The sequence below is a fragment of the Malania oleifera genome, chromosome 3 (assembly GCF_029873635.1).
Source record: "Malania oleifera isolate guangnan ecotype guangnan chromosome 3, ASM2987363v1, whole genome shotgun sequence".
NCBI classification, from domain to species: domain Eukaryota; kingdom Viridiplantae; phylum Streptophyta; class Magnoliopsida; order Santalales; family Ximeniaceae; genus Malania; species Malania oleifera.
Genome location: NC_080419.1, coordinates 96,632,448 through 96,647,333, shown reverse-complemented (window position 1 = coordinate 96,647,333; position 14,886 = coordinate 96,632,448). Strand labels below are relative to the sequence as shown.

Here is a 14,886-nt window from a genome sequence, read left to right as displayed (position 1 = left end):
ACTAATACTCACAAAACCATCACTAATAGTATTAGTGACAGTATTGTGAGTATTAGTGACGATTTTGAACCATCAGTAATAACTTTATTTTTTGTAGTGTAGGGATTGAAGGAGGTTTAGATTTCAACAGTTAGAAAGAAGTGGATGAGAACGAGACACTTACCTTCTCTTCCGATGTCCCTTTTATAGTTAGGGATAACATGTCTCTATTAAATTTGACATTTATTCATTATTTATTTCGGTGGCAGAGGTTTTGTCTTAGTTTAATGGCAATAATTTGAGGTTAATTGCTTGGGAGGTTTCATCTTGGTTTAATGGTAAGGATTGAATGTTAATTGTTTGATAGAATCTTGGTTTAATGGCGGAAACTTTGATTAATTTAATTTTTTTATGTCTCACACACACACATTTGGTTCAACAAATGGTGGGACCGGTCAGATCGATCCCGTGGCTTCACCATATCAGTCACTGATCCAAATTTTAAAATCATGCTTCTGTCAATAAAAATTAGGTAATTTTGCGGTATGGTTTTTTTTTTTTTAAATAAATAAATAAATCATAATAATTTTTACTATTTTTGGTTTTTTGGAATGCCAAATTGGCCATTGACCACTAAACACTCCCTACGTCTTCGTTGGGGTTACAGCGACGAGAAACGACAAAACGCCATTTATTGCACCAACGGTGAATGCCCGGAAAGGTGGGATAGTCTCTGGCCAATAGCGACACGAAAGATGGCAAAGCAAGCTCTGTTAGCGCGAACGGTCTGAGCGGGGTCCACAGGACTCGCGGAAGTTTTTTGGAAGAGGGGGCGAGAGGTGGCCTCCGACGGACTTCAGCCAACCTCGCCACACGCTGGCACCTCTCTCTCTCCTTCTGATCTTCTAGAGAGAGAGAGAGAGAGAAGAAAATCTTAGAGAGAGACAGAGAAAGAGGAAGAGGAAGGAGAGAGAGAGAGAGAGAGAGAGAGAGAGAGAGAGAGAGAATTGTGTTCTTTGTTTCTCCCCCGGAATCTTGCATTCCCGGCGGAGAAGCTCACATTTCTTCCCGTTGTTCCCTTCTTTGTTCGTATTGCCATTTTCCATCAATGTTTCTGTAATCTCTCGCTATTAGCTTTCGAGACCGAGGTGCCTACATACGTTCTGTTTTTTGTTTTGTTTTGTTTTTTTTCTTTTTTTCTTTTTTTGGAGCGAATGCTATTACCAAATGCGTTTAGATTAATTTTTATTTTTTTTTATTTTTGTTGTGTTCATGTGCGCGTGGTTGGCTTTTGATTTCTGAATGCGGTTTTTTTTTTTTTTTTTTTGGCTTTGCTTTCCGTAATCGAGATTTGCCTCAGAATTATATAAATCAATGGGTGATTTTAAGAGTCAATTTTCTTGCATGGGGTGATTTAATGGTGTTTTATTGGCGTAAAACACGCACAGAATCCATCTGGTTGCCGAGAAAGCTTGAGAAAATTGAGAGGAAAGGGATTTTGGAGTATTACTTTTTATGGCTTTTCAGTTCATATGTATATACATTACAGTTTCTTAAATAATTTGTCTAAAAATATTATGTCTATATATATTTTTATTGATGTTCGTAATGTATTGTTCTGATTACAGATCTTCATAATATGGTCTCAAAATTTTAAAATTTTTCAATAAAGCTTTCCTGAGTTCTGCTAAATGGTTGTTTGAAATGTTTAATAGAAGTATAGAACTGTTTTCGCTTATAATTACATCTATTTTCCAGTTATAGAACCAATAAAGTGTAGTATTGAGGTGTTCAGAACATTTTGTATGATTTGTGTTCATGGAAAGAACATGAAATTGCATGATGTTTGTTCATGGAAATCCATGAAATCAAGGCCATCAGTTACAATTTTAACGAATACTGGTCGTTCCTGCGCCAGAATTGGCATTCACTCTCTTTTGCACACACTTTGAATGCAGTTATAGACATTAACACACTTTAACCATGGATATTCTGCGCATGTTCTTACGTGATGCTTTTCAAAATTCTCGCCATTTTCCAACCAAGGCATGAAGCTTGCCTTTTCATTTGTTTTAATTTCGAGCTGATGGATTTGACAACTTGTGTAGTAAATTTAAATATTAATATAGGCTGCATTTGAGAACATAGATTTTGAACTTTAGATTTATATTTAAGTGAATATGGACAAATTTAATATTATTTTTTATTATATCTTATCCAAGTACAATACAACTTCAAATTCAAAGCAATTCCAAACATAGGGTACTGTATTTTCAATCACATGCATTCCATTATTTTAAAATTAAAGTCTCAGAATATGAATGTTTTTGCGCCCTACTTAGTTTGTAATGAGAATCTCACCAGGCTATAAATGAGTTATTCTTTTGCAATTTTTACTATAGCTAAATTCATTCGTTAGCTGATGGTTTCTTTTTCTGCTTATGAGTTATGACTAATCTATGTAGTTTATTGCATCAGCAATGGACAACTTCAGAACCCCATTCCGTGGGATCATTAATGATGTCAAAGGAAGAAAAGAGTGTTATAAACAAGATTGGATTGGTGCACTTTGCTCTGGAGGGAGGTATTTTAATTTCCGTTATTCTATACAAAAGAGTGAGGCTTATTCAAATGACAGGGCTGACTTGAATGGTATTGATTTGTTCTGCTTTGATTCGTGCCAGGATATTGGCGCCAAGCACTTATATTTTCTTTGCTTCTGCTCTTCCCGTGATCGCCTTTGGGGAGCAGCTGAACAGGGAAACAGGTCTCAAATTTTTTATTTCTTACAATAGAATGTGCAAAACCTATCTTAATAATTAGAACCATAGATGAGGTTTTGCAATCATTGATGTTTTCTTAGTTTATTGCTTCAGTCTCCAGAATCAGTCTGACTATATGTTTGTTTTATGTTAGATGGAAGTTTAAGCACGGTCGAAACTCTAACTTCTTCTGCCATTTGTGGAATCATCCACTCAATATTGGGAGGCCAGCCCTTGCTGATTTTAGGAGTTGCAGAACCAACAGTCATAATGTACACCTACTTGTACAATTTCAGCAAAGGACAGGCGGAGTTGGGGAGCAAACTGTTCTTAGCTTGGGCTGGGTGGTAAGGGGATTAAATTATTCTCCATTCTCCTTGGGATTATCAATATGTGCAGTTTTTAATTAGCACACATGTTAGCGTCATCAGTTATATATTGTTATTTTTTTTTTTACAGGGTTTGCGTCTGGACAGCTCTCCTCTTGATTTTTCTTGCAATATTCAATGCTTGCACCATTATTACTAAATTTACGAGGATTGCAGGGGAGCTTTTTGGCATGTTGATTGCTGTTCTTTTCATACAACAAGCCGTTAAGGTATCTCTTTTAACAGACAATTTAAAAACGGAATTGATTTGTCAAGGGACAGATTGTAACCAAAAAGCTCGATCTATGCTTTAATTCCAGGGAGTACTGAGTGAATTTAATATTCCAAGAGGAGAAGACCAAACTTTGGAGAAGTATCAATTTCAGTGGCTTTACACCAATGGATTACTTGGTATCATTCTCTCTTTTGGTCTATTATACACTGCCCTTAAGAGCAGAACCGCAAGGACATGGCGATATGGGACAGGTACATGAACTGATCTTCAGTTATTAAGCTTACTGGTTCCAATAAAAATTGGTTGTTTGAGTCCCTTATATTTGGTTTTTCTGTTGTTGAATACAGGGTCTATGCGAGGATTCATTGCAGACTATGGGATACTTCTTATGGTCTTGTCATGGACTGCATTGTCTTATACTGTGCCTAGCAAAGCTCCTTCTGGAGTTCCCAGAAGGCTTTTCTCTCCACTCCCTTGGGAACCTGCATCGCTGTACCACTGGACGGTCATTGGGGTATCAACTTTGTGATAACTTAATTTTTCTGGAGAAAACTTCACCTCTTTGTAGCCTAACTGGGTTTGGTCAAGTGGTAAAAGTGAAGTTCGACTTTGGTGATCCCAAGGTCTTATGTTTGATTTCCCCCTTGTGATATGTTTAGTGAATTACCATGAATGCTTCAAATGGAGAACAACAATCTTTTTATCATTAAAAAAAAAAAAAAAGATTCACCTCTTTGTGACTCCCTTTGTCAAGTTGGGGTGTCAATTGAGCTTTTACCTTGTAGTGTTGATGGCATTCTTTTATGAACAGTCTAGTTTTGTCATTAAATGCCCCTTGAAGGAAATTATTTGATATTTCTTTCATAGGCCTCAGAGAACCGAGCCAGCATGGTTCCATCAGATTAACAGTCTAGTTTTGTCATTAAATGCCCCTTGAAGTTAATTATTTTCTCTCATAGGCCTTAGACAACCAGGCCAGCATGGTTACATAAGATTATACGTGGGTCTTATTATGTGCATTCACTATTTAGAGTGTTTTTATTAGATGGTATGTTCTGATAGGAGGATCATACTGGTCCTCTTGGAGGACATTTTTTTTTTTTTTCAGATTAATTTGAGGATTTCTATTTAATACATCCTCAATAATTTGTTTTTCTCAACCCGTACAGTCCCAAAGAAGAATGGGCTTGTTTGATATGTGGGATCAAAGGGTGAAGCCATCTAAACAAGTTTTGTAACTCTAAAGTACGGTAATGTTAATAATCTGAACCCTGCTGCTTCATGCACACAAAATTGCAGGATATGGGGAAGGTCCCAGTGGTGTATATCTTTGCTGCCTTTATACCAGCCTTGATGATAGCAGGCCTATACTTTTTTGACCACAGTGTGGCTTCGCAGATGGCACAACAGAAGGAATTTAATCTTAAAAATCCATCTTCTTATCATTATGACATCTTGCTGCTTGGATTTATGGTATATACCTCATTTTGGAAAATTTGCTTCAAAATTTATGTCTCGCATCTGTGAATTATTCAGATTTGATTTTCTTAATTTACGGTTTCAGACTTTACTTTGTGGATTATTGGGACTCCCTCCTTCAAATGGTGTCCTCCCACAGTCTCCAATGCACACTAAAAGTTTGGCAGTTCTCAAGAAGCAGGTGTGCCACAACATTTTTGAGGAAAATTTCATATTCATCTATGGTATCAAAATCATTGTTTCCTTGATAATTTTTAACATGATATGATCTGCAATGTGCAGTTGATTCGAAAGAAGATGGTGCAGAGTGCGAAGGAATGCATGCAAAAGGAAGCAAGCAAGTCAGAAATCTATGGAAGAATGCAAGCTGTGTTCATTGAAATGGACACATCTCCAACAGTAAGTGATCTAGTCATGTAAAATAGGCTCAATGTGTATCAGCATCTCTGTGCTGCCTGTGCATACCTCTGTGGCTTTGCTAATTATTGCTTTGATCTTCCTCCAGGATACTTCAGTAGCTAAAGATCTAGAGGAGTTGAAGGAGGCTGTAATGAAAGGTGAAAAAGGAGAAGAAGGAAAGGGTAAATTTGATCCTGAGAAGCATATTGATGCTTACTTGCCTGTCCGAGTTAATGAGCAAAGAGTAAGCAACTTTTTACAGTCCTTCCTTGTCGGCTGCTGTATGTGTGCTATGCCTGTAATCAAGATGATACCAACGTCAGTTCTTTGGGGCTACTTTGCCTACATGGCCGTTGATAGTTTACCTGGAAATCAGTTCTGGGAAAGGATGTTACTACTGTTTGTTGCTCCTCGACGGCGTTACAAGTAAGTGGCAATAACACCCGTCTTTCATGTAAAGTAGTCTTCAAACCAATTTTGCTCAACTGAAATGTAAGAACTAAAATGTGATGTCATAATTTTTTTTTGAAGAGCAAATAAATTATCATAATTTTTCAGAAGAGCTAATAAATGTATCTTAATGACTAATTTGATTAGCTAGGAGTAAAAAAGATGATTATTCTATTGTTGACTCATTGTCTGAACTCCTATAAAAAGAAAAACATCTGGCTTATTTTTAACATGTATTTATTCAATTTTCCAGTTATCTAATTAATTTATTCTCTTATTTTTGGAATTATGCTGTGCAGAGTCTTGGAAGGGGTTCATGCTTCATTTGTGGAGTCGGTACCATTCAAATGCATTGCTATGTTTACGCTATTCCAGTTTGTGTATCTTCTGCTTTGCTTTGGGTTGACATGGGTACCAATAGCTGGAGTATTGTTCCCATTGCCATTCTTCCTTCTTATAAGCATAAGAGAACACCTGCTCCCCAAGTGGATTCAACCTCAGCATCTTCAAGAACTGGATGCAGCTGAGTATGAGGAAATCGCTGGTGCCCCACGCGGCAGCATGAATGTCTCAATGGCGGTAAATTATTCTACTCCAACCAAGATATATATAATTAAAACAGCTGGAGTTCTCTCTTCTGTAAACGATGAATACTTTTTGGTTACATTCTGTTACAAAATTACTTTTAAAGGCTAACGTACATTTTTGTGACAAATGTTGGTGGCTTGGTGCTTTGACAAGATTTGCATATAGCATACCCTTACTGAAACATAAGTGATTCTGTAGCCATTAAAACAGAAGCAACATGGACTTGATGCTAAGTTAATTTTTTTGTACCTCTTTGCAAATTTCTTGAAAGAATTTATTGCCCCTGAAATCCTTCAGGAAAATTTGATCTTTGTTGAGGGATCAGATGAGCTTAAAATCAAAGCCTCATGTTTTGCTGGTTCATTTTCTTGTGGGAGGAAACCCTTAATAAATAAAAATAATAATATGCATACACTTGCACAACTGCACGCACACCAAGTGCTTGCATGATTTCTCTCTTATCCTTTATGCCTGATTTATTTATGATTGATTTACCCTGGATCTCCTTCGCGGAAGCTCTTCCAATGAAGTGTTTCACCTCCCTTGCATGAGTGGTGCAGTAGATTTGGCTTATAGCTTAATTTTCACACTTGTTATAAACAAGTTTAAGATATGTCCGAGTTAGACCTGTGATTTTTGTCCTTAACTTTGTCTTTGGGCATGAAAAAATGTCAGCGGGAACTACTTGATCCACTTGATATTAGGAGCGATGACACTGAATCAGACTTCTTTGATGATGAGATTTTGGATGAGATGACAACCCGGAGAGGCGAGTTGAAACTTCGAACTGTCAGCTTTGGCGAGGATAAGTACTACCAGGTATGAGATTAATTATTCCTTTTTCACTGAAATATTTTATGGTAATGACTGGTTATAATAGAATCTGGTCGGCATGGTATCACAGATTTACCCAGAAGAAACAGGCCGAAGTCAATGAGTTTTCAAGAAGACAATACATTTTGATGATTCTCCGGGAAACAATGTTGAACAATCTGTCTTTTTGTTTAGAGTCAGTTGATTACAGAAGATAAGTCTGCTAAAACCACTATAAGAAACAAAAGGAAAGCCGAAATATAGGCCCGGCCCGGGGGGGGGGGGGGGGGGTGAGAAAACGTACAGTCTGGATTGATGAAGACATAGAGGAAAGGGTGGTTGGGCATTTAGAAGAGTTTAGATGGCTTTCTAGCCCTTGAATCCGGCTCATGCCTTTGATGCCAGATTAAGGGGATGAATGAGGTGCGGAACTGTGAATATGATGCGAAATGGAGACGAAAAGCTGCAGGGGAATTCAGACAAATTTGCTCTCTTAATTTCATGCAAAACTGACAACTAAGACTAGTTTTTTTTTTTTTTTCAATTTCTACCTAATCATGAATTGTAGCATATATATTAGTTATACTTGTTTCATATTTTAGACAAGGGTTTTTTTTTTTTTTTTAGTTAGCTAATTCGTACAAACAAATCTATGCCTTGAATCAATCAAAAAATCAGGATTAGACCTCGAGTCACTGCTATCTAATTTTCTTGGCATTTTTCAGTTTTCCATCCCTTCACAGTTTAATAAAACTATTGTGAAAAACGAATTATACAGCAGAATATCGGATCAAACAAATGCAGTACTCAATGGTACACTATACAAAAACAATCCACAGAAATTATATGAAAGTAATAACAACAAATACATAAGGAATTATATGGTTTGGCAATGCCTACATTCACGGAAGTAAAACGATAACAATTCACTATATTTTTGTCCAAAGGACATGAACACTGCATCAATCATTACAAATGCATCACAGTCAACATATATATAAAGTTTTCGAAAGTTTTCTCTCCAAACCCTAACCAACTTAACATCCCTCTTTCAAAATTCGAAAATATGTGATATATTCCTGAGCCAAACTGTTGACGATTTCAGACAAAGACCAAATCGTTGAAGTAGCAGCATCAGAACAGTCGATGGTTTCATAGCATCCTAGCTAAACCGTCGACGGTTTTAGGCATACCGTCGATGTTTGCTCCGAAGAACCCCTAGAAACTTCAACTGCTATTTTCTACCATGTTTTCTCATTGTACATGCATTCCACTTAGTATATAAGCCACATATCACAACAATCTCCACCTTGACGAATATGCGCCCCTTATGAGAAATTGAAAACATAAAAACTCGTTGCTCCACCTTGACCTTGGAACATTAGGTTGGGACCGTCTCCTTTCTAACAATTGGAGAAAAAAACCAAGTCCAAGTAAGGCTTGAACTTACTTGTGGCAGCTTCGACTTCTACCACGAACCCCAATTCAATTGCAGATGTAACAACCTAAGACTACTCCCTAGACTTCCAACAAGGTCTTCTGACAACAGTAAACACAAAACCTGCTATAAACCTTCTATAATGCCCCGATTTTTCATACCATTTATTTTTCAATATAAATAAAACATATTAATCACATATCAACCACATCAACACCTCTGATACCATTTAAATATAACTCAACCCGAAGTGGGTACCGGGTATACAACCATTGTCATATACACAAACCTAACAGTAGAAGTTATTATATATATACATACCACAGTGAATACACATACTAGAGTACTAATTCATCCATATATACATGTCTGACACATTCCCAAAAAAAAACACAAAACACTCTAGGGGAATCCTCCATCCCTAACTCAGAACACTCACCCTATCTACTCAAGGTATCTGCTCCCCTCTATCTCGGAGCTCTATCACCTGGCCTATCTTAGTTTCCTAAAATATTTAAATGATTGGGTAAGACACATCTCAGTATGATAGAATAAATTATCTACAGTGTGTGGCAGTATGAGTTCCGTTATATCATAACATATATTCATTTCAGTGATAATATCTTCTTAGGGAAAAATACACCAATTCCACATTCATAATCATATAGATATAAAACACAAGCTTTCATAAGCTTCTAATTCCATTTCCAAATCCATTCATATGCAACCCATGTTTACCAGCAAAGTTCCCGAGAATAGGAAAAATTACATGCCCATACATGTAGTTCTCCTCTACTCTGTTATTGTTTGTATTATTACCTGATTAACTTGGGTTCGACTACAACTGATACTTGTCAAGGCACTCACCTTACTCAGTAAGTCCTCAAGCAGAGTGTTTTACTTCACTTTAATTATTTATATTATTAATTCACGCTATATCATTTCTCATTTTCATTTTCATTCTCATTCAATTTTCATTTCCATTTATATTCCCATTTCAATTCCATTTCATTTTCATTCCATTTCACATCTAACTTATGAGTTTCCTCGGTAAACGATACATCCGCATCTATAACTCATGGCTGCCCTGAGGATATTTTTCACACCATGCTTTACCTCATGGTCAAGGTCACTCTCTATACTCCACACCATGCTTCCCCCCATGGTCATGGTTGTGCGGCCCGAAGGTTAGACCTAACCACGGTTGGCCTAGCTACCCTATTAGATCAAAATAAGCATACCATATACTCGTCTGTAGTACGAATGACCTTCCATATACCCTGGTCAGGACCCAGGGCAAAATAACCATTCACACTAGCTCATTCGAACTGTCACGCCACACGCTCCACGATTCCATGTGGTTGCACTTAATCACCACTAGCAATAGTACCATACTCATTTCAATAATACATCTATCCATCAGGGTTTCACTTCCACATTCAATACTTCACAATTGCAGTATTCGCAATGCAATTTTTCACATTTCCATTATTCTCATTTCACATCCATATTGCAGTATTCACGTTGTAATATTCAAATTCTCATATTCACATTTCAATATACATATTGCAGTATTCACATTGCAATATTCACATTTTCATATTCTCATTCCAGTGTTCACATTTCATCATACTTATTGCATCATTAACATTGCAATATTTTCATTTTCAACATTCACAACTCATTTCATCATTTCAATGATATTTCATCAATTCAGTACACACTTTATTCTCATAATAACGTATACAAATCTCATTTCACAATATTCAACAATTCTCAGTGAAGCAATTTCATATTTTATATTTCATCATTTCTCAGAAGATACTCTTCAGTACATATCACTTTTCATCATTTTTCACATTTCAATCTCATATTTCAATACTCATTTCATAACTTCATTGTTCTCAATGTAAATCATTTAACCCAATTTCAAATGCATTCCAGTATAAATCATATGCCACATAATTTTCATCTGATATTCATATCATAATAATTTTTTCAGTAAAATATCATATTTCAATTTCTCATATTTCCCAACCAGTAATTTTAAGAAAAGACTGCTATAATTTATTTCCCTTACCTGACTTACTGAGAGCCCGCTAAAATACCCAATTTCTACGCCCCTTGAAGTTCACAGCCCAAAAACCTAAGATTCACATTTACCCCAAATTATTCAACTCAACTCCCATAATAATTTCCGTTTAACACTTCCTAGGTTTTGTATACTCCAAATTAACTTTAAAACTCCATAATATCTTAATTACCTTGGTTTTGGGATGGTGCCTCAAAACCTCAAACTGAAAATCAGTTCCACCTAAGTTGCATAGAATCTTCCTAGGAACCTTATGGTGGTTCTCGATCAACAATCCGGGCTTTAACGGAACCGAAATTGAAGAGAGAATGAAGAGGGGTTCGTAGGGTTTTAGAAGAGAGAGAGAGAGAGAGAGAGAGAGAGAGAAGAATTTTGTTTTATTAATTAAAATGAAGCTTGCAAGTTACTTTATAACACCCACTTCAAAAAAAAAAAAAAACACATTGACAGTTTTCTCTGACCCTCAGATAACTATCGCCAATTTTCAATTTAACCAGCTCATTTTTTTACCGTTTACCTGTTACTGCTCTGTAGTAAACCCCATAACCATTGACAGTTTTCTATCCACTCTAAAAAAATGTCGCCGGTTTTCCCCTCTCCCAACCAAAAACCTATTTTTCCTAATTTTTTTTATTATTTTATTTTTCAGGTCTCTACATTCTCTCCTCCTTATTAAATTTCGTCCTCGAAATTTGTCATCTCTCACATTTACATTCTTAAAGAAAAACACCACCATTTTATTAATCTCAAACGGTCCAATATACCTAAGGCTCAGTTTACCCTTCCTCCCAAATCTCAGAACTCCTTTCAACAGTGTCACCTTCTAAAACATGTGATTCCCAGCGTCAAACTCTAGCTCTCATTGGCGCGTATCTACATCACTCTTCTGCTGACTTTGTGTTGTTCTAACCTTGTCTCTGATGAGTCTGACTTTATCATAAGTCTACTGTATCAGTTTTGGGCCCAATATCTGTCTTTCCCCAATTTCATTCCAGTACAATGGAGATTCGTATCTCCTACCATACAATACCTTAAATGGTGTCATCCCAATGCTGGCCTGATAACTGTTATTATACGCAAACTTGATTAGTGGCATAAACCGTGTTCAACTGCCTCCAAAGTCCAACACACATGCACATAGCATATCCTCCAATATATGTATTATTCTCTCCGTTTGTCCATCTGTCGAAGGATGAAACACTGTACCAAATGACAACTGAGAACCCATGGCTCCTTGCAAACTCCTCCAGAAATGGGAAGTGAACTGTGGGTCTCGGTTTGAAACTATAGACACTGGAACACCATGCATTCTAACTATCTCCTGTATATACAACTTTGCCAGTCTTTTTAAGGAATAATTAACTCTGATAGGCAGGAAATGGACAGTCTTCGTCAATTGATCTACGACTACCCAAATGGCGTCCTGTCCATGAAGTGCCGGCAATAATCTCGTAACAAAATTCATCGCTATATGCTCCTACTTCCACTCAGGAATGTACAATAGCTGCAATGACTCCACCGGTCTCTGATGCTCATCATTCACCTGCTGGCATGTCAAACACTGCGCTACAAACTCGATGATCTCTCTTTTCATACTACTCCACCAAAAAGAGTCCTGAAGATCCCTATACATTTTAGTGCTACCAAGATGTATCATATACAAGGATCGGTGTGCCGCCTCCAGAATCACTTTCTTAATCTCAGGGTCAACAGGTACACACAGCCTGATACGGAAACTCAAGGATTCATCATCTGAGATACTGAAATCTTCCTCCAGACCATCTTGTACTTTTCCTATAAGCTCTACCAACTCCACATCACTCCTCTGAGTCACTTTAATTCTTTCCTATAAAGTCGGTTGTACTACCAGATTGGCAATAAATGCCTAATGATCACCTTCTACGAGTTCTATCTCAAGTCTCTCCAAATCCACCTAGACCGGATACTGTATCGTCACTGCAGATACTAAAGCACCCACTGATTTTCGGGCTCAAGGCATCGGCTACCACATTAGCCTTTCCCAGGTGGTAACTGATGGTACAGTCGTAATATTTTATTAGTTCCAACCATCTCCTTTGTCTCATGTTTAATTCTTTCTACGTGAAGAAGTATTTTAAACTCTTATGATCAATGAAAATTTCACACTTACCCCCATAAAGATAATGTCTCCAAATCTTTAGTGCATACACCACCACTTTCAGCTCCAAATCATGGGTAGGGTAATTCTTTTCATATTCTTTCAACTGTCGTGAGGCATATGCTATCACTATAGAGACCCAGAAAATTAAATAATAAGAGAAATTGGGAAATTTTGTTTTTTTGGCCAGGAGAGAAGAAAACCGGCGACGGTTTTCTGAAGTGGATAGAAAACCATCGATGATTATGGGAATTTACCGCGGAACGGTAATGTGTAAATGGTAAAAACGAGTAGGTTAAATAGAAAATTGGTGACGGTTTTCTGAGGGTCAGAGAAAATCGTTTCTCTGTAGTGGACATTATAAGGAAGATCCTGCAAGTATTTTTATTAAACAAAACAAAAACCTCTCTCTCTCTCTCTCTCTCTCTCTCTCTCTCTCTCTCTCTCTCTCTCTCTCATGTAAACCCACGACTCTCTCTCCTTTCTCTCTATGATTCTACTTCGATCGTAGTCCGAATCAACGATCCGAAACCACCACAACATTTGTGGGAAGATTCTTTGCAACTTAGGTAGAGCAGATTTTCAGTTTAGGGTTTCGGGGCACCATCCTAAAACTTGGGTAAGTGGGACATTTTAGAATTTTAAAGTTAATTTGGAGTTTATAGAGCTTAGGGAATATTAAATGTCTATATTGTGGAGATTGTGTTGAATAAATTTGGGGAAATGTAAATTTTTGGCTTTTGAGCTACAAACGCCAAGGAGCGTATGATTTAGGGTGTTAGTGTACCTCTCAGTATGCCAGGTAAGGGGAATAAATTACAGCAGTATTTTCTGAAAATTATTAGTTGAGAAATATGAGAAATGAAAATATGATATTTTACCTGAAATTTATAATGATATAAATATCAGATGAAAATTGTGTGGCATATGATTGTACTGAAATGCATTTGAAATTGGGTTAAACGATTTATACTGAGAATAATGAGGTTATGAAATATGTATTGAAATATGAGATTTGAAATGTGAAAGATGATGAAAAAAATATGTACTGAAAAGTACCGTATGAGAAATGATGAAATATAAAATATGGAAATGTTTTAGTGAGAAAGGTTGAATAATGTGAAATGAGATATGTATACGTAATTATGAGATCAAATGAGTATTGAATTGATGAAATATTATTGAAATGATGAAATGAGTTGTGAATACTGAAAATGTGAATATTACAATGTTAATGCTGCAATAAGAAAGATGAAATGTGAATACTGGTATGTGAATATGAAAATGTGAATATTGCAATGCAAATACTGCAATATGGATATTGAAATATGAATATTGCAACATGATTACTGCAATATGAATGTGAAATGAGAATATTGAAAATGTGAAAATTTGCATTATGAATACTCCAATTGTGAATTATTGAAATGAAACCCTAATGGATGGATGTGTTATTGAAATGAGCACGATACCACTGCTAGTGGTGATTAAGTGCAACCACACGGACTCATGGAGCATCTGGCGTGAAAGTTCGAATAAGCCAGTGTGAAGGGTTGTTTTGCCTTTTGAGTCCGAATCAGGGTATATGACAGGTCATTCATACTATAGATGAGTATATGGTATGTTTATTTTGATCTAACCGGGTAGGCCAACTATGTTTAGGTCTAGCCTTCAGCCCGCACAACCTTAACCATGGGGGGAAGCCTGGTGTGGAGTATGGAGAGCGACCTTGACCATAGGGTGAAGCATGGCGTGAAAAATATCCTCAGGGTAGCCATGAGTTACTGACGCGGATGTATCGATTACCGAGGAAACTCATAAGCTAGTTGTGAAATGGAAAATAAATGGAAATGAAATGGAAATGTAAATGAAAACGGAAATGAGAAATGGTATAGCGTGACTTAATAATATAAATAATTAAAGCAAAGTAAAACACTCCGCCCGAGGGCTTACTGAGTAAGTTGAGTGCCTTGATAAGTATCAATTGTAACCGAACCTGAGTTAATCGAGTGAGAATACAAACGATATCAAAGTAGAGGAAAGCTACATGTATGGGCGTGTAATCTCCCCTATTCTCGGGATCTTCGCTGGTAAACATGGGTTGTGTATGAATGGATTTAGAAATGGAATTAAAAGCATACGAAAG

The 14,886-nt window shown here is 36.8% G+C and overlaps 1 protein-coding gene across 1 annotated transcript; it reads left to right on the top strand.

The window, feature by feature from the left end:
• Positions 1-980: 980 nt before the first annotated feature.
• On the top strand, positions 981-7,545 carry LOC131152359 (boron transporter 4-like). Its single transcript, XM_058104198.1, has 14 exons — positions 981-1,127; positions 2,458-2,563; positions 2,664-2,746; positions 2,896-3,088; positions 3,201-3,339; positions 3,430-3,595; positions 3,692-3,858; positions 4,644-4,817; positions 4,909-5,004; positions 5,106-5,222; positions 5,329-5,648; positions 5,972-6,251; positions 6,936-7,079; positions 7,165-7,545. Exons 2-14 carry the CDS (start codon positions 2,460-2,462, stop codon positions 7,195-7,197), a joined length of 2,016 nt encoding a protein of 671 aa, XP_057960181.1. The 5' UTR covers positions 981-1,127; positions 2,458-2,459; the 3' UTR covers positions 7,198-7,545.
• The last annotated feature ends 7,341 nt before the right edge of the window (positions 7,546-14,886 follow it).

What these genes read in the sequence shown, in the direction of transcription:
- LOC131152359 (XM_058104198.1), top strand. Translation starts at nt 2,460, where the DNA reads ATGGACAACTTCAGAACCCCATTCCGTGGGATCATTAATGATGTCAAA. An exon ending in ACCACTGGACGGTCATTGGG is followed by an intron (nt 3,859 to 4,643) that starts GTATCAACTTTG and finishes ACAAAATTGCAG; the next exon opens with GATATGGGGAAGGTCCCAGT. An exon ending in GCATGAATGTCTCAATGGCG is followed by an intron (nt 6,252 to 6,935) that starts GTAAATTATTCT and finishes AAAAAATGTCAG; the next exon opens with CGGGAACTACTTGATCCACT.